Source organism: Helicoverpa armigera, chromosome 15, assembly GCF_030705265.1.
Source record: "Helicoverpa armigera isolate CAAS_96S chromosome 15, ASM3070526v1, whole genome shotgun sequence".
Lineage (NCBI taxonomy): Eukaryota > Metazoa > Arthropoda > Insecta > Lepidoptera > Noctuidae > Helicoverpa > Helicoverpa armigera.
The window spans coordinates 11,589,671-11,615,808 of NC_087134.1; the positions used below are offsets into that span (position 1 = coordinate 11,589,671).

Below are 26,138 nucleotides of genomic sequence, written 5' to 3' on the forward strand. Positions count from 1 at the left end.
TTGTAACGTTGAAAATCTATTTGATATTTGAGAGGGTTTAGAAAAGAATTAAGTCAAAAACACTCTGCAGAAATCAATATTGTTTGGGAAGAGTGTATTTTTACCAAAAGTAACGAGATTAAAGCACTTATCAACTCTTCACTTCTTTTTTGTTATTTTGGATTTAATTCAACAATTGCTAACGTGATATATGATTACATTCATTACTTGAATCTAGGCCCACATTAGTGCTTTCGTCATAATCACACACGACTGCTATAAGTTTGTAAACGTGTAGGTTTTCTCACGATACCACATCAGATATGTCCGTGATGATCAATTTATTCACTAGATTATTTAGAACAATAGATTTGTTGCTAAATTATCAAGTGTATCATTTACTGCAATTATGCTTTAATGATATGTGTTACACCATTTCAGTTAGAATGGCAGTCGTGACAAATATCGAGAAGCTAGAATTTTTGAGAACGTTTCTTGCACAGAGTTACAGTAACCTTTCCTCGGGTCGGGTCGTAGGTTGTAAGATTCAAAACTCTAGAACTCCACTGAAAATTCAGTTTAACTAGAAGTCCACCACAGCAAGAGCAGAAGTAATTAGAACTATCTTTAAAATATCAGGTCGGATAAACTGAAAAACATTCTAACCAAGTTCTAAGAACGTACCTAGTTATAAGATTCTCAACTTTTGCTACACTTAATTCGTAATATTAATTTGTAATACTTCGTAATTTTTCTTTCAGATCAGCCAAAAGCTAGTCTGTTCTTGTTTCGACGACTTTTTTTTGAGCACCACTTACGAACGCGCCATCTATTCGTGACGAGGCACAACACATAGCTGATTTGCATGTGTGAGTGCGACTCGTACGCAGCCTCGCATTATGAATCATTGACTTTCAAAGCTAATGTGTAGATGGAGCTTTGCCTGTTTGTGTAATCATACATTTGTATTTTCTTAGACAGAGCTTTTTCAAGGTAAAAATTTTCTCATAGTTCTGAAATATTTTCTTATTCATGAATCCACTTATTTAGTACATTTGTGTGTTTATAGAGCTACACCGCGGCATCCTTTAAACGTGACTTGTTTGATTAAAAAAACAAAAATTGTGCAATTGTAACTGTATTTTTATGCAAATTAAATTGATTTTAAATGCATGCAGTTTAATCAGTCTACGTGGGTATTAAATGATCTAGATTTCATATTGATCTTGACATTTACTGTGAAGTAATTACCTGCATGTGTGTGAAGCGGTAATGATATAGGAAATTGAATGAATCTTTCCTTGATTTGATTTTTGTGTATCATCGCTAATGATGGTGTTTATGTGTAATTTTGTAACACACATTTATCATAATTTAGACCAAAACAGGTGTGTCAAGTATAGGCAGTAAAGTTGAAGGAAGACGGTCAATCACCGATTATATTATAATTAAGAACAAACTTTTTGATTTAAAAACTCTTAAACGGGTATTGTTACTAGCGCTTGGTTAGCAGTACCAAAGTTTCAATAGCCCTCTTATTATTATTTTTTTGAAAATAAAACCTCATTAATTTTAGTTCAAAACTCTTTATTCCTTTCAACATTGCTCAAATATAACAAAAATAAATATCTTCAATTAACATCAATCATTAATAATGATAACCTGTCTTTGGATCGAACCTTTGCTGTTGTTTCGGTCCGCTGAAGTCTTCTCCAATAACCTTAGTCTTAACATAAGTTTCTGGATATGAGGTCGACCCAGTGCCTCCATAGTTAGGTCTTATTGTACTTGGTCCTTGTGTAGTCTGTGAGAATCCAGGGTAAGAACCACCTTGGTCAGTTGTAATTGGTCTGCCGAAGCCATCAACTGTAGGACCGCCTACAAATGAGTCTTTAGTAGTCTGGAAACCAGGGCGATAGGTAGTTGAGTAATCTTGAACTGGGGCAGACGTTCTTGATGGCACGAAGGCACCTGGAGTAGTGCCTGTAGTTGAGGGTGATTCAGAAGAAGGGTAAGACTGTGTTGAAGGTCCATATTTAGGACCAGTTCCTTGAGGGTTAGATACTCCAGATCCAGGATATTGGAAAACAGGAGTTTTGCTTGGTGTGGAAGATATTATATTAGTAGAATAACCTGGCGTTGAAGGACCATTTTGGTACTGTCCTTGGTAAGGACCATATGGTAAAGATGTAGTTGCAGTAGTTCCAGGTTGAGATGGAATAAAAGTGCCTTGACTTCCAGTTGTTGGAAATGATGTAGTTGTACTCGGAAAACCTCCGGGACCTTGTTGGTAAGAGGTTTGGTAATTACCGTTTGACTGCGTCGCTCCAGGAATTTGAGATCGATTACGATTTAATAAATCAGTAGAATGGTCAGATTTAGGAGGTCCATATTGATAGCCAGTGTTGAAGCTACCATCATTTTGCGTAGGTTTCAATGACGTACGAGAAGACGGGCCATAACCTTGGTTGTTATTGTACCTTGTGAATTCAGACGTTGGTGGTAGAACTGATGTTGTAGAGTATTCTTGAGAAGGCCTAAATGTAGAAGAGTAGTAGTTCTGAGGCGAGGTTACTCCAGGAGTTGTAGATACCAAATTATAACCAGGAGTTGAGGGAGATGTTGGGTAGCCAGATCCCACATTTGAAGTCTTATATTGGTAGTCCAATGGCTTTCTTTCTGAAGGAGATTGAGTACTAACAGGCCTCATGACACCAAAAGTAGATTCAATAACTTTAGCCAATGAACCATTTTGTTGAGGATTCATTCTTCGGGGAGTTTGAGTGGTTCCAAACCGAGAATTTTGAGCAAACATTGGTGTGGTCGACTCGTAGGAATAACCTGGCGTGACAGTTTCTGAATATTCAGTCCTTTGTCCTGGAGTTACATAACCTTTTTGATTGATACGTTTGCTTTGATCACTTGGAGTTAATTGAGGCCTGGATGTTTGAGTTGATTGATAAATCGAAGGTCTGGCAGTAGTTCCACTCTTTTGAGGAAGTGTTTTATCAGAATAAATTCTGTCATCACCAATGTCTTGATCGGTTACATAATCTTGACTATCATCGTAATCAGTGTAAGAAATACCTGCTGGTGAGGTGACTCTTATAGTCATGAATGGTCTTCGGCTCGTAGATTGTGTAGTAGACTGGGGAGACTCATTAATGATATTCTCATTTTTATCGTAAACATTAGGAGTTATAAATGGCCGGCGAGTGGTTCCTTTAACGTATTCATTTCTACCCTGATCTGGTTTCCTAGTTGAAGATATTTCTTGAGGATTAAATCGTGTCGGGAACGTGTTCTGTTCGAATTTGGTGTTTGGTTGCTGGTAATAATACCCATTGTCATCTTGTTGAGTTAGTTGTTGGTTTCTTACTGGTCCGTTATCAGCATTGTTAATATAATCAGAGATCGAAGGAGTTTCGTTGTTTCCTTGAGATGTTGTATCCGTCTGAGGTATGTTATTGCGATTTTGACTATATTCAGTTCTTTCAGAACCAGGTGTTTTATCGTCTTTTATCTTTTGTGTCCCTATTTGGTTAGTATCGGTGACTATCGGTGTAGTGGCAGTACTACTGGTGTACTTAGACTGCTTATTCTGCCCATCAGAAAATCCAGGTTTGTTAGGATTATTGGCCTGTCTTTCATTTTCACCAAAACCACTAGGTATCGACTCTCCACTGATATCTACGTGAGCTCCGGGGTACTTAGTTACATCTTCACGATTTTTCATTCCAGAAACATTACTTTGAACGGTATTTCCATTCGCATCTACGGGCGAGATAATCCCATTTGATGAAGGAGGACGTCCGGTAGATTCTGGTTTCACATAGCTGCCAAGTTGTTTGTTTCCTGGCCTTCCATATTCATCAACACTTCCTAATAATACATCACCGTTCCCCAAAATAGTTTTGGTGGGCTCAGTAACCTGGATATTATTTTTGTTAGTACCTCTGTTTGAAGAGCCATCATTTATCATACCTGCCGGTAACTTTCCGTTTGAGCTTTTTCTGCTATCAGTGATCAGACCGTTGCTGTTCAATTGATCTTGAGGAATAATTTCATCATATTCGTCGTCCACTATCCCTACTATGGGTTTTATTACTGCGAGATCTTTTTGCCCAACTTTGGGATGTTTGTTATCAAATCTGCCCTTGTGTTTTTGATTTTGTGGTCGGCGACGGTTTGCAGGTCCTTGATATTTATTGTCACCGTATTTAGCTTCATCATACGATCCTGAAACAAAAATAAATTTATTAGAACACATACTACTGAATTTCTCAACAATGGCCTATATTGCACTTTTTGCATTACCAGCGATCATAATCTAAAGTATGGTTGTACAAGTTGTAACAATGCATTAGTATGTATGATTGATTAATTATATGGATTTGATTTTACTTCACTAGCAGTTGTACATATTATTTCTCATGAGAAAAAAGGTTTGAAGTGAAGTTTATTGACTTACCATCGTCAAATATTCCAGCGAGTTTATCTTTGGTAGCCTGTTCAATGACCTTCTGAATGGCTTCAGGAATAGGAGGAGGGGTAGGTAGATGATCACCGCGAGGCTGGAAACCGTTCTCATCAGCAGTGTAAATAACACTGTATTCTTTTCCATCATCACCAATGTAGGAATACGATCCTTGAGCTTTAGTTCCGTTATCTACGATGCCGCTTTCATCAGCATGTATTACATTTGAAGTATCAAAACTGTACGAGTAGCCATTTGGAGTACGTATATTCTCATAGTTAAGGATCACAGCGTTTCTATCAGCAGCAGCTTGTGGTCTTTCTGGGCGATACACTCGAATAGGATAGGCTGAAGCAGATGATGTTACTTCTGGCAGAGCAGTTGTGCTAGAGACACCGTTGTAGTAATTAGATGGGATGGTCGAAGGTGTTGATCCAGATACGTCATAATTTTGATTGTTAGCAGGATACTGCGCTGGGTTACTGCCAATATTGAGGAATTCTTGGTTTCGGAAAGGAGATTGGGTAGTTTGTACTTCCGCTAAGTTTTGAACATTTATCGGCTGCCCCGAATAAGTTCCTTGAGAGCCATCAGGATTAATAACTGTGCCGTATTGATTGCCACTAGGCTGTAAGTTTGTAGGAGCGGCAGTTGTTGATGTGAATCCAGGCTGACCAGTAAAAGTCTGTTGGGTAGGATATTGAACCAACCCTTGAGTGGCTCCAGGAATATTCTCAAGGCCATAAGCAACGTTTTGCCCTGGGTACTGATTAAGGCCTTGACTGATATCAGGAGCACCAGTGTATTGAGTTCCTTGCTGTTCTGCTATACCCTGTCCGGGATATTGTACCTGACCCTGGTTAACATCATACGTCTGATACCCTTTTCCAGGTATTTGAGCGACACCTCCCGGTGTGATTATATTTTGTCCCGGATATTGACTTATTGGCTGGTTAGCAAACTGGTTGTTTGTGCCAGGAATGATTGCAGGCTGAACAGTTGTCCCAAAGATTGGTACTTGATTGGTAACGTAGCCTGGTTGGGTTTGAATATTCTGCTGTCCTTGAGGTCCAAACGGGATATTACCCTGTTCCAATTGAATTGGTAATCCAGTAACAGGATTTATCGGCAAAGGTGTAGTTTCAAAACCTTCTGCAGGAGGGTAGGTTGTTGTCTGCGAGAATGCGTAAGAAGTTGTTGTTGTCGGGAACTTATCTGGACTGTAGTTAAATGGCACTTTAGGAATCTTATCCCCAAAGTTTACAGGTCCTCCGTTTATTCCAATATTGGTTTGAGGTCCTAGCGGCCCTTCAGTTACGGCAGTTTCTAATCCTGGTTGTAAATGATGAGGTGGTTCCAATGGAGCATCGTGACTTCCCAGGATGCCTCCAGAAAATTGAGCACCAGGTGGTGGTAGGTAGGTCCGGTCCAGTTTATCAGAGACTGCTAGGCCGATGGCCAGGGTTATCTGAAAAATACAAAAAGAAAGAACATTAAGAAAATTATATGGATGATCTAGTTGTACCACATAACTAGTCTAAGAAATCACCCGGCCTCAATAACAGTCTGTGACACTATTCTATACTAATAAATGTATCCTATTGTATGAGTTGAAGACACAATGAAGATACATTACTGTATCAATCCTTAATGACAGATTATTGTCGCTCCATATTGTCACTGACGGGGTTTAAGCACTTTCGTTTATTTCGATCTCATTATACTATACACTGCATGACACAAAAACATACACCAGAATTTATTTGCACTTTAAAACAAAATGTAGTGTTCATGATTTAATTAAAAGGTATCATTACTTTCCATTTTTTACTTTATTGATAAAAACGTTTTCTTTATTGAAATGGATTTCAAGTGAAATTTTTGTTAGACACCTACCAAAAGCCACTTCATCTCTATCGTTGTATCCTCACCAGGACTCAATTGAGATGTGTGACAATCCCAAAAAAACAAATGATATTTATACCACCCACAAACCCATAATGACCATTTAGATGTTCGTGGGTACGTGACAGACAGACAGCGTGACAATCCTCTAATTGTTGCTGTCACTAAACACAAAATTATTAGGCGTATTTTTTTATTATTATTTCATCACGTGGTAAAATTATAGGGCCTTGGCATTTTGGCTTGTAGTGTAATTTGTTGGTGACAAATGTTTGCCCACGTTTTGAAAGTGACATAATGAGTTTGTTAAAGCTTTCGATTGGGGATCCTTTTGTTTTCATTTAGGAAATTAGAGCAACTGTCTTATTGGTCCTTTAACATTTTAACTGATACTAATAGATTCATGAGATAGTGCTGTAATTTCCTACCCCGACATTAAAACAAAATGGATACTCAATCTGAAGCTTTCCAGATATTTCACGTTCAGAAGTTGAAAAACTTTTGTTTCTTTGTTTGCTAGATTGCGATCAACTCAGGAACTACTAAACCGATAAAAAAATCAATTTTAGATAGCCCATTTATCTAAAAGGCTATTCTTTTCATTCGGTTGCACGGAGTAGTTCCCCCGAGATGCGGGTAAAACCTGTGGCGGAAGCTAGTCTAATACGAAGTTTTCGTTTATCCAGATCTTACTGTGGTCTCCTTTCTTATTAATTTCAGTATCTAGACCATTCTCGCCATGACTAAACCTATTTATCATTGTAGCATTTCATGAAACACTGACATAATAAGAGGATATCTGATAGGAATTCATAATGATGATGATTATTAGACAATGAGTCATTAGCGGCCTCATAACACCTGAGATTAATTATGTGTATCATTGTAATTAGACATTGTTTAAAGGTTACAAATGTAAATAGTCATAAATCATTGTTTAATTTAACTGGCTTTGTGGTATATGGTATGAGTATATTAAGAACAAAACATCACGGGAATACTTATTTTTCAAAGTATTTAAATATATCTAAAACTAGGGTATGGGTTCATCTTTAACTTATAATTCCCTCAATAAAATAAATGACGGTATAGCTTACAGTTATCAAACTTATCAAACACAAAGGGCTGTGAAAACTTTAAAAGTTGTTGTTGTTGGTGTGTCAGAGAGAAGGATGGTAAAGCTTGGTTCTGCGGCTATGCTCTCTCAGGTCCTGTTGGATTGCTGTCCTATCAAACTATGAGAGGGAGGAAATAGTCAGCGCACCTGTGTCTGCGTAAATGCACGTGCTTAACAAACAGGTAATGTCTCCTTAGAGGGAATATCTGCCGTGATTGATAAAGTAGGTCTGGATGCCATTATAGTTATTGCAATTTTTTTGTAATTTCCCGTACTTTCTGAACGCAGGTTTTTTTGCTTATTGCAGTTCAGATTCTTGGTATGTTTGTAAATGTGAATTTTAAATCATCACCTTATTATTCATATCACATTACATTTCAATTTATTCTTCAAAATCTAAGTCAATTTGCTCAGTCATTTCTCTCCCATTGAACGTACAATACAAATACAGTGAAAGGTCGTCGCGCACACGATCGGACCTCATCTGTAAGATAATGGTCATTATTGTCTAAATAATTACTTTGTCGACCGTGAACTCTGCACTGCTGGTTAAGGGGTATATTGTGTGCTTTTAAAAGCTTTTTGCCAATACCTAAAGATTTACAACATTCTTTTTACCATATGAAATTAAGGTTTTTTGGATTTTAGAAACAGTTACTAGGGCAGCCACGGACTAAGGGAAGGAAAAAAAAAGTTTTTTTTTGCATTTAATTAAACCGTCCGTTCGAGGTTTCGCACACGTCCAGTCGTCCAAGTATCGATAACTGAAAGAATATTTCGAATCGAAGCAGAAATTCTAAAGATCAAGCAAACTAACTCTAAGGTTCTATAATATTAGTCTACCTACCAATATATTGTTTTAGTGGGACCTTTTGTCATAATGTCAGGAATTATTTGATGATTATTCATCCATTGTAAGTCATGCTTCTCAAGTTAAATGTTTTTTTATATGTGATCCAAATTTTCTTCCATTTTTTTATTTTGAATGCGGCTTCACCTTAACGCTATGAATGGGCGGCCATTATAAAATTGTGCGGTCAGTGATGAAACGAATCATTCGATTATAATACCGATCCATGTCATAATGCTGCGAGAACTATATCGATTTAGGATGATATCACGATCCTTGCTTTAGGTGCTATAATACCAAGTTTTTTTTTTTACTCGTGGGTTAGCGGTAACTGTGTGTGATGCCCAAATAAAGATATTTTTTTTATAGTTTCAGATCAACGATATGAATCAAAGGTAGTCCGTAGTATTAAAAATTATACTTTTATACGGACATTTAATGAGACAAACGAACATAGAAATTTTATTAAGACAAATTATTAAATTGCAAAATGTTTAATTATATTTAACTTTAGGAAACACATAATCACAAAAGCACAAAACAAAAAGAGGGGAAATACAAAGAATCACTACAAAACAGTCCTACCCCCAACTAAAAAACTACAAAAGATTTAAGACACATCGATATCAAGCGCCACCTACATATCCAATTCAGAACTAACGCTACAATAATGTCCGACCTTCACCTCGATATCTTACTCTCCTAAACTCAATACTCGCGATGATACAGCACTAAAATAAATAGCTTCGAATTACGGAGAAAGGAAAGATGAGCGGAGATGCTATAATGCTGGTAGGTCAGGCGCCTTCTTCTAGGTCAAAGACGTGCGGCGAGCATGATCAAAACGATCAGTTACGACTGTTTGTCATCAATTTTTGGTATTATAAAAAATGGGCGGGTCCTAAGAAGGCGTATAAAGGCGGAGATAGTAACGTTCCTCGTCTCCCCAACACCAGCATTTTGGCGCGCTACGCCGGCCGTTCCTAATATTCTATCTTTCTGTTCTTTCACTTAGTAGATATATAATTTTGACACTAGCTCCATACAAGTAATGAGAAATTACTAACATCACATAATAGAAGAAAGATAAAATATTGGGAACGAACGTGAAGAGATTTGGCGTTATGACATCTCCGTTAGTAATTTTTTCCTCCATGTTCCGAATGCTATCAAAAGCTCTATGTAGCAATGTTCAATAGTTTCAGTAAAAGTAATCCCACCAAAAACATTAAATGTAAAAAAAGCCAATCCTCTACGCAATTCCTCCACCGTAAAAAGTTTTGAGATCGCATAGAAGCCAAGTCCTGTTCAACTTTATTTGTAATAATAAATCAATATTTTGTGACCATATCAATAGTTTCGTTCACTTTACAATAATATTGACTTGGCCATGAGCACAATAAACTACAAATATAATACAGCATATCTTGGAGAGGTGAAAGTCAATCATGAAGTTTAATATCACAGAATTAAATACTTTTAGTTTTTTCAATTGTTACTAAATGACCGACAGTCAGTATCATCCAAAATCATGACTTGCACATTTACTATGGCGCATGTTTGGTCCATGGTGATCTCAAATTCCAATCAGTCCAATCGTAAAATCATGTCCATATAGAATGTATCAATTCAATGGTATTTACACATTATTTCAGGGAGCGACTATTAACTTGTGCTCATGGCCAAGACAATATTATTGTAATGTGAACAAAACTATTGATATAGTCACAAAATATTGATTTATTATTACAAATAAAGTTGAACAGGACTTGGCTTCTATGCGATCTCAAAACTTTTTACGGTGGAGGAATTGCGTAGAGGATTGGCTTTTTTTACATTTAATGTTTTTGTGGGATCTAATTTATTTTTGTGGTCTCCTTCTTCTCTAAGTATATAACAAAGTAAATTAACTTACATGCAACTAACTAAATATATAACAAACTAAATATGTAGACCTAAAGTAGCACGTAAACAACATTTTTTAAAAATAAATTAAACAATTTCGAAATTGTCGAATTTTTGGCGCCATCACATGAAATTATTTGTTTTTTTTTTAACTAAAAACCGTAGCGCGATTTAGACCAGGACAACGCCATCTATCGAGCGAGCATGCAGTATTTATCGCACTGCATTAATATGAAAGATTTTATCATTATTCATTTTATTTTAACCTAGCTTTTTTATTCATATGTATGTATATTTAATACATAATAACAATATACCACACTACGTAACAATAAAACAAATGGTAACATTTTGTACATAAATAAATAACAAAGTTATCAATGCAGTCAAAATTCATACACAATGTTCTTGAAAAACCGCAAATATAAATTTGTTTCCTATTTTTTTATAAAGTTTTAAGGTTTTTATAATTTTCCCTTTATATGTAGCCAATAACCTATCTTGGTACCAAATTTGAAGGTTCTAAGTTTGCTAGAAGTACCTTAGACTTTTGATGATCGGTCAGTGAGTGAGTCAGTGACAAAATGGTGTAACTTTGATCGCTCATAACTCGTAAACTATTTATTTAAATTTCTTGTAATTTTGGGACTGAGCTTGTTCTAATACTTACTCATGGTCATCGAAAACCTAAACTCCTAGCTTTGTTCACATGGAAGATACAGGGGGCTGAAATAGCCGCGAAACGCTTCGAGAAAAGATGGTACGGCCGTGCCCGCTTTGCTCGAGTCTTGGCTGGGGCACTGCCGTGCCCTCAGATGTTATTACTGTTGTAAAATGTGAATGATGGCTGTTTGATGTTAGGTTTAGATATGCATATTTGTATGTAGAATTATTGATACTAAATTGATGTGCGTCTAAATGTTTTGTTTATCTGTCAGTCAAGAATGACTCAGGATGTTTTTGATAGGTGCATCTTAAAGGTTTTGACATACAAATAGTATATCTTTGAATGAGGCTAACGTTTGTCCCTGACGTAGAGGAATATAACAATACATTAGGAAACATGTTTAGACAATTAGAGTTTCAAACTTCTTCATCGATATCGCAAAAAGCGATTCAATTTCAGCAATTTATAGAGTCCTGTAAGCTTATAAACATTGCCGACCATTGTTATATTTAAATTGAACCCAAAGCTCCTTTCAAAATAAGTCAGTTCTTTTAGACCACTAGGCTAACGAGACTGTCGAGATAATGATATAATTGATCACTGGTACTACTTTATTTTACGACTTTATGCATAAACCACAAAAGTAATTTAGATTTGCAGAAAAAGATTTGTTCAGGAGTTTGTTTAACGATGACTTTAACATTGATGTCTTATTTATTGTTGTATCGTTAGTGTTTTATTTTGAGTAGTTATAGCAAAAACAAAGAAATAATATAATATGACTTGTGAGTAAATCCTGAACCAGTCTCGGTATAAAATGTAATAAGGGCAAGATGATGATGATACTTGTAGTGGTAAGAAAAACAAACCTTCTTCTTTTAAGAAATTTTCGCACCCATTTAGTAAAGTTACACATCTTCGGCTTATTATGGTAATAAACACCCATAATATGATACAAGACGGCTATCCACATAACATACAGACCTTACTTTTACCTCATTACTCCATTAGAATTTGGATTGAATATATTTGATTTATAGCGTCTGACTTTTGACCTCCCAAACCTAATAGAAAACCAGATCATTATCTAGTTCAATAGCATGATTACACCTTTTAATATCAGAGCTATCTCAATCAGTTGGCTAAGGCCATCTACAATTAGACTGAACCATCCTCGAACAAGAATCTTGATTATGAAATATTATGTGCTGGTAAATAAGAAGTAGATCGACTTACACACAACTATATATAGTGAGCTGACATTGAAGAGTTATCAGTTGCATCCACAGCTTCTGGGTAGCAAGTTCATCTTACAAACAGCAAAAATGAAATTGGTGAGCTAGTAACAATATTTGGAGCAAAAAAAGTTTACAGTTAAACAGATTTATAATAAAACAAATATAACAATTTCATGTACAACGAGTGAAAAAAAAATTAAAAAAATTCAAATCAGAAGAGTAAAATTATAAAAAATTACAACTCATTTCTCTAGTCACTTGAAGATCAACTTTCAAAAGTAAAATGGTATCTGCAATTAAAGTTCACTATGTTGTATTTTCTAGTTCATCGTATTAGCCGCCGTCACATTGGCTCAGGCCGCCAAATTGGACAGGACCTACCTCCCGCCCAACGCACAAGCTGCTGCAGGATCTGCCTTCCTCCAGACTCCTCGTCAGTCCAACGGATTCCGCGACCAATCCGGTGCTTACTCCAACCCCAACGCCTATGCCCAGAATGGTGCTTACTCAGGCTTCGAAGCTCGTCCCGAGCGCGCTCAGGCTGCCTTCGAGAGGAACGCTGCTATCCTTCGTCAGGACAACTCCAATGATGGAGAGACTTACGCGTACGCTTATGAAACTGAGAACGGCATCTCCGCCGAGGAGAACGGAGTGGCGACCAATGGAGTCCAGGCTCAGGGCGGTTACTCCTACACTGGTGACGACGGCCAGGTCTACTCCGTGAGGTAAAAAAAAATACAATCTAATAATCATTGGTATTCAGTTGAGCTACAATAATTTTACTTTAACCTTATGTATTTTGTTCAGGTACACCGCTGACGAGAACGGTTTCCAACCCCAGGGTGACCACCTCCCCACTCCTCCCCCCATCCCTGAAGAAATCTTGAAGTCTCTGGAATTGAATGCCCGTGCTGCTGCTGCCGGCAAATCTGACGATGGTGAGCAAAACATTTGAATGCACTATTTGTTTACAATTTTTTTATTGCATCTAATTTGTTATATCAACACTGGGTTCAAAACTACAACATTGATATCTAATCCTCTCTATTTTTCCAGGATCATATCGTGATGCTTCATACGCCAGCAACAACCAACAACAGTACCACAGCCAAAACGCTCAAGCCCCTATCGCTGGAGTCCAGAAGGCATACCTTCCTCCCTTCGCTCAGCGCAACAACCAACAACCCGCCTTCAACAACAACGCTTTCGCCCGCAACAACGCTGGAAGCGGCAGCGCTATCAATGGAGTCCAAAAGGCGTACCTCCCGCCTTTCGCTCAACGCAACAACCAGGGAATCAGAGCCCAGCAACCTGCCTTCAACAGGAACGCTTTTGCCCGCAACGACGCTACTGGAAGCGGCAGCTCCGTCGCTGGCGTCCAGAAAGCGTACCTCCCTCCCTTCGCTCAGCGCAACAACCAGAGGAGCGGAGCGAGGCAATCCTCCTTCAACGCGAGAGACGGATACCGTTACTAGAGACTGTTGAATTATGATTGTTAAATGATCTGAAAATAAATTATACATATTTTTTACGACATTTTGTATGGTTTGATTGTTCTTGAAGTTGAACAGTTCCAAATATACCCGTCAGTATTAATGTTACACTAGGCTTCCATAAGTATAAGGAAACAACACCAATTTTCATTTCTCGTGCATATAAAATAATCATTATTTTCACAGCCTTAGAAAACTTATTTGGAAAAACAAATACTGATCAGGTTCAGTATACATATTTAAAGAGCTTTGAAACTGTTTTGTATTTAGTACATTACAACTTGCATAACTTAAATAGATACCTACCTGTAAAGTGTATCGCCTCTTTAGATTTAATATTATTTTCTTTATTCTTACAAGTACATACCCTTTATCACAACATTATGACGTTTGCCTCACAACTACAAGCCGATACGAGAATAATTATTGTGACTGACATCACCTAAAAACATCTGAATCTTAAAAATTACAACAGGTCAAGATAAATGATTACCAAGACTGATAAATGTGCTAACAAGAACAAAATAAAACGAATCATTATAAAATCCTTATCAGGCATTAAATTCTTAGTTAAAATCTGAAAGTTGTCGAGATAAAGTAAATAGTCTTTCCCATCCCACGCTTATCGTGGGATTAGTAAAACAAATTGCTGTTCGATTTTTCAATATTGAGTCATTTGAGGGAGGACTGTTCTCAGTTTTTATTGTAATCGCACAAACATTCTAAAAATAAAACACCTCCCTTTGTGGTCCACATCTTCCTTTGTGGTTTTTAAGTCAGAACTAAGATTTGTCTTTTAGGTTGTTGAATCTGGATTAATTTGTAGGGCTGAAAACCTAAATCAACATTTGGTCCCTTTAAATGAACAAAGGCTAATAATTCGGTCACAGTACAATAACAATGCCTAATGTATCAACTCATTTAACATCCAATTTCTATTTGATTTCATTTGTGGGCAAGAAGTTCCAAAGAAAGAGCTTGAATTGCACAAACTTCATGAGCTACAAATACATCAAATCAGATCATTGCTCAAGGCAATCCGATACAAACAGATCTAGACAGCAGCCTACTCATCCATTTGTGCAATGCTGTCTTAAAATTCAATTTAATCTTAATACACGTAACTTCAATTGCTACACATCACGACACGTTATCTTTAAATAATTTGTAGTATTATATAGCAAGAGTACGCGCACACTACAAAATTTTAGTCGCCCGATAGTTGATTTGGGGTCTTAAATCAGTATGAAGATGAATGGAAGTACACATGTAACTACAATCAGGCATTTATTTGGTACTAAACTGATCATTTTTTTTATTTGAATTCACGAAATATATTCAAAAATATTTTTCTCCTTACAACGCAACTTACGAAGAAAATATATTTTTTTAAGAAAATCGTAAAATCAAAATTTTTAGTCGGTGTGATATACCCAATACCTGATCGTTGTCATGTGCTTACTACCATTCATCTTCATACAGATTTAAGAGCCCAAACAAACTATCGGCCGACTAACAGTTGTCAGTGTACTGGTAGTCTAATGATGAAGATCCTTGTGAAACAGTTCGCTCAAGATAGTTGAACTGGAACATTAATTTCAAGGGCATTGATAACTTCACGTAGTTCTGTGCTTTGCTTTTTGTTTTAATGAAGTAAAGTACTAGACTATGCCGTTTATGCAGTATTGTAAAATCATTTATTTGTAGTTGGACATACGATTCTTTATTTTTAATTTATGCTTTAAAGTATAAGCCACTTTTATTGTATTATATCTGGTGGCCTAGTGGGTACAGAACCAACCTCTCCAGTTTGAGGGTGTGGGTTCGATTCCAGGTTAAGCAAGTACCAATGCAACTTCAAGTTTTATATGTACTTTCTAAGTATATCTTGGACACCAATGCCTGAAACAAAGGTGAAGAAAAACATCTTGACAAATCCTGGACTATAAAGTCGGAAATCACCAACCCACATTCAGCAAGCGTGGTGATTAGTGCTAAATCCTTCTCCGTGTGAGAGGAGGCCTGTGCCCGGCAGTGGGATGATAAAAAGGCTGTAACATGTTGTATATGTACCATATAAATATTATTTATCTATAGGTTTTGTTTTTTTTAGGTGCAATGAAAATTAAACTATGAAAAACTAACTAACCGTGATAGAATTGTAAACAGAAAACGTTTGATGTCCAATATTTATTTTACAGTTACAAACATCAGTCTCGGTCTCAATAACGCTAGCCGTCTCTCGCGATGAAAGAATGTCTTCGAGCTACAGGTGGAAGATACGCCTTCTGGACTCCATAAATGGAGCCAGCACTTTCGGAAGCTTCATAGCGGGGAACAGCGTTGTTGAAGGAGAATTGCCTCGCTCCGCTCCTGTGGTTGTGGTGCTGAGCGAAGGGAGGGAGGTACGCTTTCGGCACGAGGAGAGCGTTGTTGGTGACGATGGCATCAGCATTGTAGTACTGTTGTTGGTATTCATTGGCGTATTTGCCTTCTCTGTAAGAACCTGGGAAAAGATAAAGGAGTAAATAAGGACATTAATTAACATCTAAATACGAGAGGCAATAAGGAATGCTTTCAATGTCTAATGGCATGGGAAATATAATAGTTGAAAGCTTACCATCATCGTAAATACCGGCGGCCTCATCGCGAGCGTTCTGTTCCAGAGCCTTCAGGATCTCTTCAGGGATGGGAGGGGAAGTCGGGAGGTGGTCACCCTTGGGCTGGAAGCCGTTCTCGTCAGCTGTGTACCTGATAAAGAAATTTTTGAGATACAGGGCAATTATCACATTTAGGTGTCAATTCAAAGTTAAGTTACTTTTTCTTACCTCACAGAGTAGATCTGGCCGTCAACGCCAATGTAAGAGTAACTGCCCTGAGCCTTGACTCCATTGGACGCCACTCCGTGCTCCTCGGCGGAGATGCCGTTCTCAGTTTCATAAGCGTACGCGTAAGTCTCTTCAGCATTTTGGATCTCCTGATTGAGGATAGCAGCGTTCCTCTCGAAGGCAGCCTGACCGCGGTCGGGACGACTTTCCAAGCTTGAGAAAGCATCAGTCTGGGCGTAAACATCGGTTTCGGCAAAAACATTGGATAACGAACCACTTTCGTCCAGGAATCTGGTGGACTCTCGAGGAGTGCCGAGGAAGTCAGATCCAGCGGCTGCTCGTGCGTAGGGAGTTAGGTAAGACCTGACCAATTTGGCGGCCTGGGCCAGAGCCACTGAAGCTAAAATTACGAACTGAAAAATAAATTGATATTTTACAACACTTTACATTCGATACACAGTATCACTCACTAGATCACTTCCACTACGTCAGCTTACCAATTTCATTTTTATTATTTTTAATGTATTTTTGTATTGGCCCTTCTGACCAGAAGGTCTGTATGCAACTGATAACCTCTGCGAGTTATCACAGTATATATATTCAGGTGCAGATCAATTAATAACATCGCAAGTAGCGGCCTATGTTTCTTAATGACAATACCACTCTCGGGGATGCTGCGGTTGACCTTTACAAATATAGTACCTACGCTCATCGATAAGAAAGTTTAACTACGTATGTATGTATATGCAATACCTGGATGTAATTTTGCACAGTAATTAAGATGAACTAATATAGAACAACGTTCTTGAAACCTACCAGACAGACTTATGTTACTAGGTAGTTTGTTGCACCACTTCCTTTCAGGATTATAGTGAAATTTTGACATGAAATCACCACTAGTGAAAAGGCGCCAGGGAATCAGTTCTTTTTTTTATTATTTCATTGACATTGCAAAGTGTTGTTTTGAATTTGAAACCTTTGAACTTAAATTTGAATATATTTATCCATACCCATGTAATTTTCATAAGATCGTGGTGTACCTAAGGGTTGTTTAAGTAACAATAATAATTGCTGGTTTGTCTGGAACATTTCATAGTTCTCTAGTAATGATTATTATTATAATGACGCAATTATAAAGATCATGTATTTCCTTGGTTCACACAAATATTATTAAATCATACGACTGCATTCAACTTTTCACAAGCAATCCTGTGATGTTTTCCCATAACTTGTGAAATAATTTCAAAATAGATTTTCTTTATGAATGAAAAAACAAATGTGTCAATAACTGGGACGCAGTTACCGGAAAAATTAGTTTAACTTTGATCAATTGATTGTAAGATGTAATAAATATTATATGAATATCATCTTAAACGGTCATCAGGTATGGGTATCCTTGAAAGGTAAATTAGAGCATACCATCAAAAACTCATGATTTAAAAATAATACAGATCAGTGGTCAGAATAAATAATACAGCTTAAATTAAAGAGAAGGTGAATGTTGTGACGTATAAGGAAGATCAGGAGTTGGCGCTAGATAGCCGTAAATGGAAGGAGCTGGACCGACAAGAGCTGGGCTCTTAAATTGAAGAAGAAGAAGTGGTCAGAAGCTAATAAAGTTATGAAGTTTTTTAGTGTTTTGATTTTGATGATTGATTTTTAAGAGTAATCTTTTCATGGGTTGAAAAGATTACTCTCGTAGACCATTGGTTATTCTTCGTATTTTTGGATTGTATCAGCGATTTTTAACCGACGTTAAGCTGGAAGACATTTTATTACTGGAATCACCGCTGGTTGACATAAAAAAAATAATCAGAGTTTTAGTCTACTGAAATTCAAAACATTCTGCTTTCAAAGGGGTTCATTAGTGATAAGGAAATGTAACACATTTAAGGTAGGTAATAAATATAATTTATTTCAACAAAGTCATTCTACAGTCTCTAGTAACGGTATCCGTCTCTCGCGTTGAAGGAGGATTGCCTCGCTCCGCTCCTCTGGTTGTTGCGCTGAGCGAAGGGAGGGAGGTACGCTTTCTGCACGCCGGCGACGGAGCTGCCGCTTCCAGTAGCGTCGTTGCCGAGAGCAGCGTTGTTGTAGTACTGTTGTTGGCTATCAGTAGCGTATTTACCTTCGCTGTAAGATCCTGGCACACAAAGACAATATTTATTGAGATGTTCATTTAAGTTGCCAAAACTCCTAGGCTCTATATATAATGTTAGAAGCCGAAGGCTTACCATCATCGAAGATACCAGCAGCCTCGTCGCGAGCGTTCTGTTCCAGAGCCTTCAGAATCTCTTCAGGGATGGGGGGAGGAGTGGGGAGATGGTCACCCTGGGGCTGGAATCCGTTCTCGTCAGCGGTATACCTAAACAAAAAAAATTGAGTTATTGTTAGGTTTTCATAGGCCAACATGATAGCAAACCTAGGTCACTAGATCGTATAAATTCTCACTTCACAGAGTAGACCTGGCCGTCATCGCCAGTGTAGGAGTAGCCGCCCTGAGCCTGGACTCCATTGGTCGCCACTCCGTTCTCCTCAGCGGAAATGCCGTTCTCAGTTTCATAAGCGTACGCGTAAGTCTCTCCATCATTGGAGTTGTCCTGACGGAGGATAGCAGCGTTCCTCTCGAAGGCAGCCTGAGCGCGCTCGGGACGAGCTTCGAAGCCTGAGTAAGCACCAGTCTGGGCATACGCGTTGGGGTTGGAGTAAGCACCGGATTGGTCGCGGAATCCGTTGGACTGACGAGGAGTCTGGAGGAAGGCAGATCCTGCGGCAGCTTGTGCGTTGGGTGGGAGGTAGGTCCGGTCCAGTTTGGCGGCCTGAGCCAGAGCCACTGATGCTAAGATGATGAACTGAAAAATTATTTAAAAATTTAACAACACTTAACTTTCGATAAACAGTAGCACTCACTAGATCACTTTTACTACGTCAGCTTACCAATTTCATTTTTAATATTTTTTATTTATTGTTGTATTGAACCTGCTGCCCAGAAGCCGTGGATGCAACTGATAAGCTCTGCGCGTTATCACAGTATATATAGTCAGGTGCAGATCAATTAGTAACATCGCAAGTAGCGGCAATGTTTCTTAATGACGATGCGATGCTCGGGGATGAACTTGTTCTATTGCGGTTGACCTTTACTGAAGCTCACCGATAAGAAAGTTTAACTAGGTATATGTAATACAATACAACACATGGAAGTTATTTAGCATAGTCATTAAGATGACCTAAGATTGTTAAAACGTTTTTCGAACCTATCAGACAGGGATCAGGGGAGATTGTTGCACCACTGCTTTTTAGTGAAAATAGGTACATAAGGACGACGTTTTGTACCCCGTGATTTAATTTTTTTACATAGAAATTAAGTTTTTTTACAAAAAATAGATGCTTTTGAATTAAAAATATAGCCTAAATCCATGTGAATTTCATAAGAACGTACTGTAACGATCGTTTTAGGAGCAATTTCTTTTTGCTGTGCCTTTTCTTTCGCAATGACGCAACTGTTGAGTTGATAGATGGATTATGTATTTCCCCCACCCTCACAAACTTTAACTTCTCACAGGTAACTTTCTAGACCTTTATTGACAACAAAAGATAAGCCATTCCATGCAGTTTCATAAGTTATACAATAATTAAAAAATGACTCTTTGTAACTTCGTGATATACACCAGAAGTAGATGGGTCAATAACTGGATCGCAGTTACCGGAACCATTAGTTCACCTTGATCAACTGATTATAAGATGTAACAAGTAATTACATGTATGAACATGATCTTAAACGGTCATCAGGTATGGGTATCCTTGAAAGGCAAATTAGAGCATACCATCAAATGTCATGATCGAAAAATAATACGGCCGTGAATCCTTACTTATAGAGTTGGTTTATTTGTATGTTTGTTACGCTTTTACGCTATAACGCTTGAACCGATTGATGACGATGATGAAATGCATGAAAACGGTACTTTTATTCCGGGTACAGAACATAATTCTTTCATGAAATTTACTTTTCTTTATCTCAATGAGTGTGTCTACCATGGGGTTTTGGGTTGCCCAAGAAACTGAGTTGAGGAAGTCAGAAAGGCAGTAGCTCCATGAAAACCACTTGTATGTGTAGGTACTCAGCTGAAGCCTGTTAGACTGAATGTGGACTCCAACATAGTTGGGAAAAGGCTACGATGAAGTGAATAATAAAAATGTTAAGGGTAAGGGTTGATTTACGAATACTACTACTACTACTACTACTACTACTACTACTACTAGGGTTGAATACTACTTTGCGTCCAGAGTAAACCAAGAAGAATTTTAGTGGGAAAATGCAAATAACAGTTATTTATTTACATTCAGACGAGAGGATTATAGTAAAATGCAAATGATGATGTTTGAAATTAAAATATTTTTTTATTTGTTTTTTTTTGTTAACGTAATATCATCAAAGGTCTTACACGAGTACATTAAGTATTATAATTTAAAACAAAATTGCTCTTTGTATGCCAAATCTCCTAAAAATAATGGGAATAATCTAATTATAATCTTACTTTAAAATGGTGGTTTAATTTTGGTGATCATTTACTATTTTTGGCTTACGCATGATTTATTTTGGAGTAATTTCACTTAAATAGGATAGCAAAGTGTTAAAACTTTGGTGATAGTTTTACATTAAAATGCGAGTTTCATTTTGGTGATCATTTACTATTTTTGTCTGCTGTTTGTTACTATATCTGGTGATCAGTTAAACATAAGCCAAAAATAATTCCCAACAACACCACGGCATGAGAATAAAGCTGTCTGGCTCACGGGGTTCCTGGAATAGTGACGTGAAAAGTCTCAATTTTTCAAGGCACGAGGTGATAGATTTGTATTCATGAATGCTATATTGGGTAGTGTCGTATTTGTTATTAGACGTGGTTAAAATCGCAGGCAGAAGCTAGTAATCTAAGAAATGAAGTAAATAGGCGCGAAGTAACTAATTTCTTTCGTTCATTTTTATGAATGCTAGTTTTAAACCCAGAAACCCAGTAACTTGTTTGCTTTATTGATTCTTCATTTTCAGATCTTGTTATCTGTCATATAATTTTAATAAATACCAAATGTCTTAAAGGGGTTCATAATGACAATATACAAACAAATATGTTTAGAAATAAATAATATGATTTATTTTAACAATTCATTTCACAGTCTTTAGTAACGATATCCGTCTCTCGCGTTGAAGGAGGATTGCCTCGCTCCGCTCCTCTGGTTGTTGCGCTGAGCGAAGGGAGGGAGGTACGCTTTCTGCACGCCGGCGACGGAGCTGCCGCTTCCAGTAGCGTCGTTGCCGAGAGCAGCGTTGTTGTAGTACTGTTGTTGGCTATCAGTAGCGTATTTACCTTCGCTGTAAGATCCTGGCACACAAAGACAATATTTATTGAGATGTTCATTTCTTATACCAAAAACTCGAAGGCTCTACAAACAATGTCAGAAGTAGAAGGCTTACCATCATCGAAGATACCAGCTGCCTCATCGCGAGCGTTCTGTTCCAGGGCCTTCAGGATCTCTTCAGGGATAGGAGGAGGAGTGGGAAGGTGATCACCCTGGGGCTGGAATCCGTTCTCGTCAGCTGTGTACCTAAACAAAAAAAATAAAGTTATTGTAAGGTTTTCATAGGCCAACTTGAAAGCAATGCTAGGTACTTAGATCGTATAAATTCTCACCTCACAGAGTAGACCTGGCCGTCGTCACCAGTGTAGGAGTAACCGCCCTGAGCCTGGACTCCATTGGTCGCCACTCCGTTCTCCTCGGCGGAGATGCCGTTCTCAGTTTCATAAGCGTACGCGTAAGTCTCTCCATCATTGGAGTTGTCCTGACGGAAGATAGCAGCGTTCCTCTCGAAGGCAGCTTGAGCGCGCTCGGGACGAGCTTCGAAGCCTGAGTAAGCACCAGTCTGGGCATACGCGTTGGGGTTGGAGTAAGCACCGGATTGGTCGCGGAATCCGTTGGACTGACGAGGAGTCTCGAGGAAAGCAGATCCTGCGGCAGCTTGTGCGTTGGGTGGGAGGTAGGTCCTGTCCAGTTTGGCGGCCTGGGCCAAAGCCACTGAAGCTAAGATGATAAACTGAAAAATAATTCAATATTTAACAACACTTAACATTCGATACACAGTAGCACTCACTACATCACTTTCACTACGTAAGCTTACCAATTTCATTTTTAATATTTTTTATTTATTGTTGAACTTGTTGCCCAGAAGCCGTGGCTGCAACTGATAACCTCTGCGCGTTATCACAGTATATATAGTCAGGTGCAGATCAATTAGTAACATCGCAAGTAGCGGCAATGTTTCTTAATGACGATGCGATGCTCGGGGATGAACTTGTTCTATTGCGGTTGACCTTTACTGAAGCTCACCGATAAGAAAGTTTCGGTACATATTATAAGCAAAATGTACTGGTATGAGTATATTGTTAGGGTCAAATATACGTTGTATGATTTATCAAATATTTGTATCTTTTTTCAATTAGCAATCTATAAATGGGCAAGGCTTTTTCTAGATCTGGAACGGTAATTTTATGCTTCTTAACTATGATGTATTTTGATTGGAATGTAATAATATTACCTTGTCCGATTTTAACTGTAACATCGTGATGTGCGCAAAAAGCAGATGGGTCAATAACTGGAACGCAGTTACCGGAAGCATTAGTTCACCTTGACCAATTAACTGTCAGTATGTTTTAATGTACAGTACGTATATGACGTCACAAATAATAATGTAGGTCTTTTCTTAGGCTTAGTATTACCTTAAGTTAATTAATTAAGTTAAACGGAAATGATGTCATCAAAGTATATAAAAATATTTCTCTGATGATTGGGATGACAGCTGAGTTTCCTCAGCCTCTGCAGTTTCATCGAATCTAGGAAATAACTAACTCTTAAACTATTGAGATAGATGTGATTAAACTTTGAAATCAATATTATTAGTGTATGTTTTAATGTTATAATATTTGTGTATTGTATTTTTCTATGGGCCTTAGATGCCTGATTCAAATAAATACAATAAATGTCAAGCATACAATTGCCTACAATAAAAATATTGAAACTGTGAGAAGTCATTGCTAGACAGCGTCTCACTTCTAACCTTCAAAAACAAAGTCAAAGTTTTCAGAACATTGATATACAAAAAATCCTTCAGAATTAGTAGTTAATTTGCATGTTTCCATAGTAGGCAAATATCTAAAACTTAGTTACATAAAACGCTATTTTTGTGTGGTTTTTGAATATTTTATTGTTTTTAGTACATTTCAGGGGTGAAATGGATCATGACTGATGGAATGGTGTTAAACTCGGAATGCTGCGTGTCTTGAGATTGAGGAAAGGGCTTATATTGAATGAAATCTTTATCAATTCTTTTATTTTCTGGAATGAGATTCTTTACAAAGTTAATACCCATAATCTCTTTGCCTCATTTATGAAAAAGAGGCATTCAACATTAATATTAAGAGAATTTGGAAAATGTTTGGAAATGAATCTTAAAAATTGCATACAAAGCGTGAAGTGTTTTTTTAGTTCTACAGACCTACCTATTTAGCTCATTTCAAAATAACAACTAACTTTGACGTGATACTTAATTTGGTATGATACTCAACCTTTGTCAATGCATGATTGTATTTGTAATGCATTAAAACACTTTCATTTTTCGCATCCTTTGGAAGAGTCGTATTTCGGGGTAAATTAACACTGATATGTCCTAATCGCTCGGCGATGGGTAGCAGCATCTCCGAAGCTAAAATATTCCACAGTGCGTATGCCAGCACGCCAGCTTAGTGCGGTATTGATATATAGGCAAATCTACCCAGCTTGGAGGAGGCATTTATCCAGCAGTGGAAATGTTTCGACTCATCGCCGACTACGAATTTATCATGAATATTTCAGCGGCTGAATATGCCTTGTATAATGGCGGAAAAATCGCGGAATCGTCTCGAATCAGATTCCAGAGTTGCAAACATCCTGTTCATTTATTTTAAATGTTCTTTCAGTCTAATCTTGATAGCCCATTAATCGAGAATGGCTAAATGCTACTATATCCCATTGCGAATCGTACGAGACGAGCTAAAACCGCTGGCAGAAGCTAATAATTTATTCATTTATTACAGTCATGGGTTGTGTGTCATTATTCCCATCATTGAAGCCTCTTGGTGCTTATACTCCTATGTACCTATTTTTTTTATGCTGATGTAAGGATTAATTAATTTATAAATCAAACAACTAAATCAGTTTAGTCATAAATACATTATTTAATTTTAATAAGTCGTTTTAACAATCATAATTCTACAGTCTCTAGTAACGGTATCCGTCTCTCGCGTTGAAGGAGGATTGCCTCGCTCCGCTCCTCTGGTTGTTGCGCTGAGCGAAGGGAGGGAGGTACGCTTTCTGCACGCCGGCGACGGAGCTGCCGCTTCCAGTAGCGTCGTTGCCGAGGAGAGCGTTGTTGGTGACGACGGCATCAGCATTGTTGTAGTTGTTGGACTGAGCATCATTGTAGTTGTTAGACGGAGCGTTGTTGTAGTTGATAGCTTGAGCGTTATCGTTATAGTACTGTTGTTGGTTGGTGCCCTCGTATTTGCCTTCGCTGTAGGAACCTGTGCACAAAAAAAAAATATTTAAATCATTAGCTAAAGCTAGGCCGGGAACCAACTGAATTGTTAATTAAGATCCTTACCGTCATCGTAGATACCGGCAGCCTCATCGCGGGCGTTCTGTTCCAGAGCCTTCAGGATCTCTTCAGGGATAGGAGGGGGAGTGGGGAGGTGGTCACCCTGGGGCTGGAATCCGTTCTCGTCAGCGGTGTACCTGTTAATATCAACAGTTTTTAAACATGTCCAAGTTCGAATTTTGTTTTTCGTAATATACCTATCAGTCTGGATAAATAAATCCTTACCTCACAGAGTAGACCTGGCCGTCGTCACCAGTGTAGGAGTAACCGCCCTGAGCCTGGACTCCATTGGTCGCCACTCCGTTCTCCTCGGCGGAGATGCCGTTCTCAGTTTCATAAGCGTACGCGTAAGTCTCTCCATCATTGGAGTTGTCCTGACGGAGGATAGCAGCGTTCCTCTCGAAGGCAGCCTGAGCGCGCTCGGGACGAGCTTCGAAACCTGAGTAAGCACCAGTCTGGGAGTAAGCACCGTTCTGGGAGTAGGCATCATTCTGGGAGTTAGCACCATTCTGGGAGTAAGCATCAGTGTTGGAGAATCCATTGGAGAAGGCACCAGTTTGGTCTTGGAATCCGTTAGACAGACGAGGAGTTTCGAGGAAGGCAGATCCAGCTGAAGATTGAGCGTTGGGTGGGAGGTAGGTCTTGTCCAATTTGGCGGCCTGGGCCAATGCGACGGCGGCTAACACGATGAACTACAACAAAAAAAATTGATAAGTATGATTATTAAACGTATTTATTTAAGTATTGTTTGTGGGTTTCTAATTTAATCATGATCATTTTAATCCTGGTAATTATTAGATCAAGATAAAACTATTTATTGACATCTCCCAAATATTTGTTATTCTTTCTTGATACAATTAATATTTGTTTTACTATCCAAAGCAACTTTTATCTCACCAATTTCATTGTTATTATTTGTTTTGCTGTTGGTAAGATGAACTTGCTACCCAGAAGCTGTGGCTGCAACTGATAACCTTACAACGTCAGTACAGT

General features: G+C 38.0%; 5 protein-coding genes across 5 annotated transcripts; 1 reads left to right on the top strand and 4 right to left on the bottom strand.

The window, feature by feature from the left end:
- Positions 1 to 1,627: 1,627 nt before the first annotated feature.
- On the bottom strand, positions 1,628 to 6,367 carry LOC135117877 (uncharacterized). Its single transcript, XM_064038283.1, has 3 exons — positions 6,353 to 6,367; positions 4,451 to 5,924; positions 1,628 to 4,218 (listed from the first exon to the last, which is right to left on the bottom strand). Exons 1-3 carry the CDS (start codon positions 6,365 to 6,367, stop codon positions 1,628 to 1,630), a joined length of 4,080 nt encoding a protein of 1,359 aa, XP_063894353.1.
- Positions 6,368 to 11,911: 5,544 nt separating this feature from the next.
- Positions 11,912 to 13,662, top strand: LOC110376214 (pupal cuticle protein 27). The gene is made up of 4 exons (XM_021334618.3): positions 11,912 to 12,234; positions 12,463 to 12,863; positions 12,946 to 13,076; positions 13,195 to 13,662. Exons 1-4 carry the CDS (start codon positions 12,226 to 12,228, stop codon positions 13,611 to 13,613), a joined length of 960 nt encoding a protein of 319 aa, XP_021190293.3. The 5' UTR covers positions 11,912 to 12,225; the 3' UTR covers positions 13,614 to 13,662.
- Positions 13,663 to 15,806: 2,144 nt separating this feature from the next.
- On the bottom strand, positions 15,807 to 17,070 carry LOC110376228 (uncharacterized). Its single transcript, XM_021334637.3, has 4 exons — positions 16,957 to 17,070; positions 16,460 to 16,872; positions 16,252 to 16,382; positions 15,807 to 16,137 (listed from the first exon to the last, which is right to left on the bottom strand). Exons 1-4 carry the CDS (start codon positions 16,963 to 16,965, stop codon positions 15,863 to 15,865), a joined length of 828 nt encoding a protein of 275 aa, XP_021190312.3. The 5' UTR covers positions 16,966 to 17,070; the 3' UTR covers positions 15,807 to 15,862.
- Positions 17,071 to 18,365: 1,295 nt separating this feature from the next.
- LOC135116673 (pupal cuticle protein 36-like) lies at positions 18,366 to 26,135 on the bottom strand. Its single transcript, XM_064038284.1, has 8 exons — positions 26,043 to 26,135; positions 25,371 to 25,837; positions 25,152 to 25,282; positions 24,776 to 25,071; positions 19,397 to 19,408; positions 18,911 to 19,311; positions 18,694 to 18,824; positions 18,366 to 18,602 (listed from the first exon to the last, which is right to left on the bottom strand). The coding sequence occupies exons 1-8, from the start codon at positions 26,049 to 26,051 to the stop codon at positions 18,400 to 18,402; spliced, it is 1,650 nt and encodes a 549-aa protein (XP_063894354.1). The 5' UTR covers positions 26,052 to 26,135; the 3' UTR covers positions 18,366 to 18,399.
- On the bottom strand, positions 20,987 to 22,702 carry LOC126055520 (pupal cuticle protein 27-like). Its single transcript, XM_049844989.2, has 4 exons — positions 22,635 to 22,702; positions 22,150 to 22,550; positions 21,933 to 22,063; positions 20,987 to 21,840 (listed from the first exon to the last, which is right to left on the bottom strand). The coding sequence occupies exons 1-4, from the start codon at positions 22,641 to 22,643 to the stop codon at positions 21,638 to 21,640; spliced, it is 744 nt and encodes a 247-aa protein (XP_049700946.2). The 5' UTR covers positions 22,644 to 22,702; the 3' UTR covers positions 20,987 to 21,637.
- Positions 26,136 to 26,138: the final 3 nt, after the last annotated feature.

What these genes read in the sequence shown, in the direction of transcription:
- LOC135116673 (XM_064038284.1), bottom strand. An exon ending in GGCCAGGTCTACTCTGTGAG is followed by an intron (nt 25,283 to 25,370) that starts GTAAGGATTTAT and finishes TGATATTAACAG; the next exon opens with GTACACCGCTGACGAGAACG. An exon ending in TGCCGGTATCTACGATGACG is followed by an intron (nt 25,072 to 25,151) that starts GTAAGGATCTTA and finishes TTTTGTGCACAG; the next exon opens with GTTCCTACAGCGAAGGCAAA.
- LOC110376214 (XM_021334618.3), top strand. An exon ending in GGCCAGGTCTACTCCGTGAG is followed by an intron (nt 12,864 to 12,945) that starts GTAAAAAAAAAT and finishes TATTTTGTTCAG; the next exon opens with GTACACCGCTGACGAGAACG. An exon ending in TGCCGGCAAATCTGACGATG is followed by an intron (nt 13,077 to 13,194) that starts GTGAGCAAAACA and finishes CTATTTTTCCAG; the next exon opens with GATCATATCGTGATGCTTCA.
- LOC110376228 (XM_021334637.3), bottom strand. An exon ending in GGCCAGATCTACTCTGTGAG is followed by an intron (nt 16,383 to 16,459) that starts GTAAGAAAAAGT and finishes TTTCTTTATCAG; the next exon opens with GTACACAGCTGACGAGAACG. An exon ending in CGCCGGTATTTACGATGATG is followed by an intron (nt 16,138 to 16,251) that starts GTAAGCTTTCAA and finishes ATCTTTTCCCAG; the next exon opens with GTTCTTACAGAGAAGGCAAA.
- LOC126055520 (XM_049844989.2), bottom strand. An exon ending in GGCCAGGTCTACTCTGTGAG is followed by an intron (nt 22,064 to 22,149) that starts GTGAGAATTTAT and finishes TTTTTTGTTTAG; the next exon opens with GTACACAGCTGACGAGAACG. An exon ending in AGCTGGTATCTTCGATGATG is followed by an intron (nt 21,841 to 21,932) that starts GTAAGCCTTCTA and finishes TTTGTGTGCCAG; the next exon opens with GATCTTACAGCGAAGGTAAA.
- LOC135117877 (XM_064038283.1), bottom strand. An exon ending in CGCTGGAATATTTGACGATG is followed by an intron (nt 4,219 to 4,450) that starts GTAAGTCAATAA and finishes TTTTTGTTTCAG; the next exon opens with GATCGTATGATGAAGCTAAA.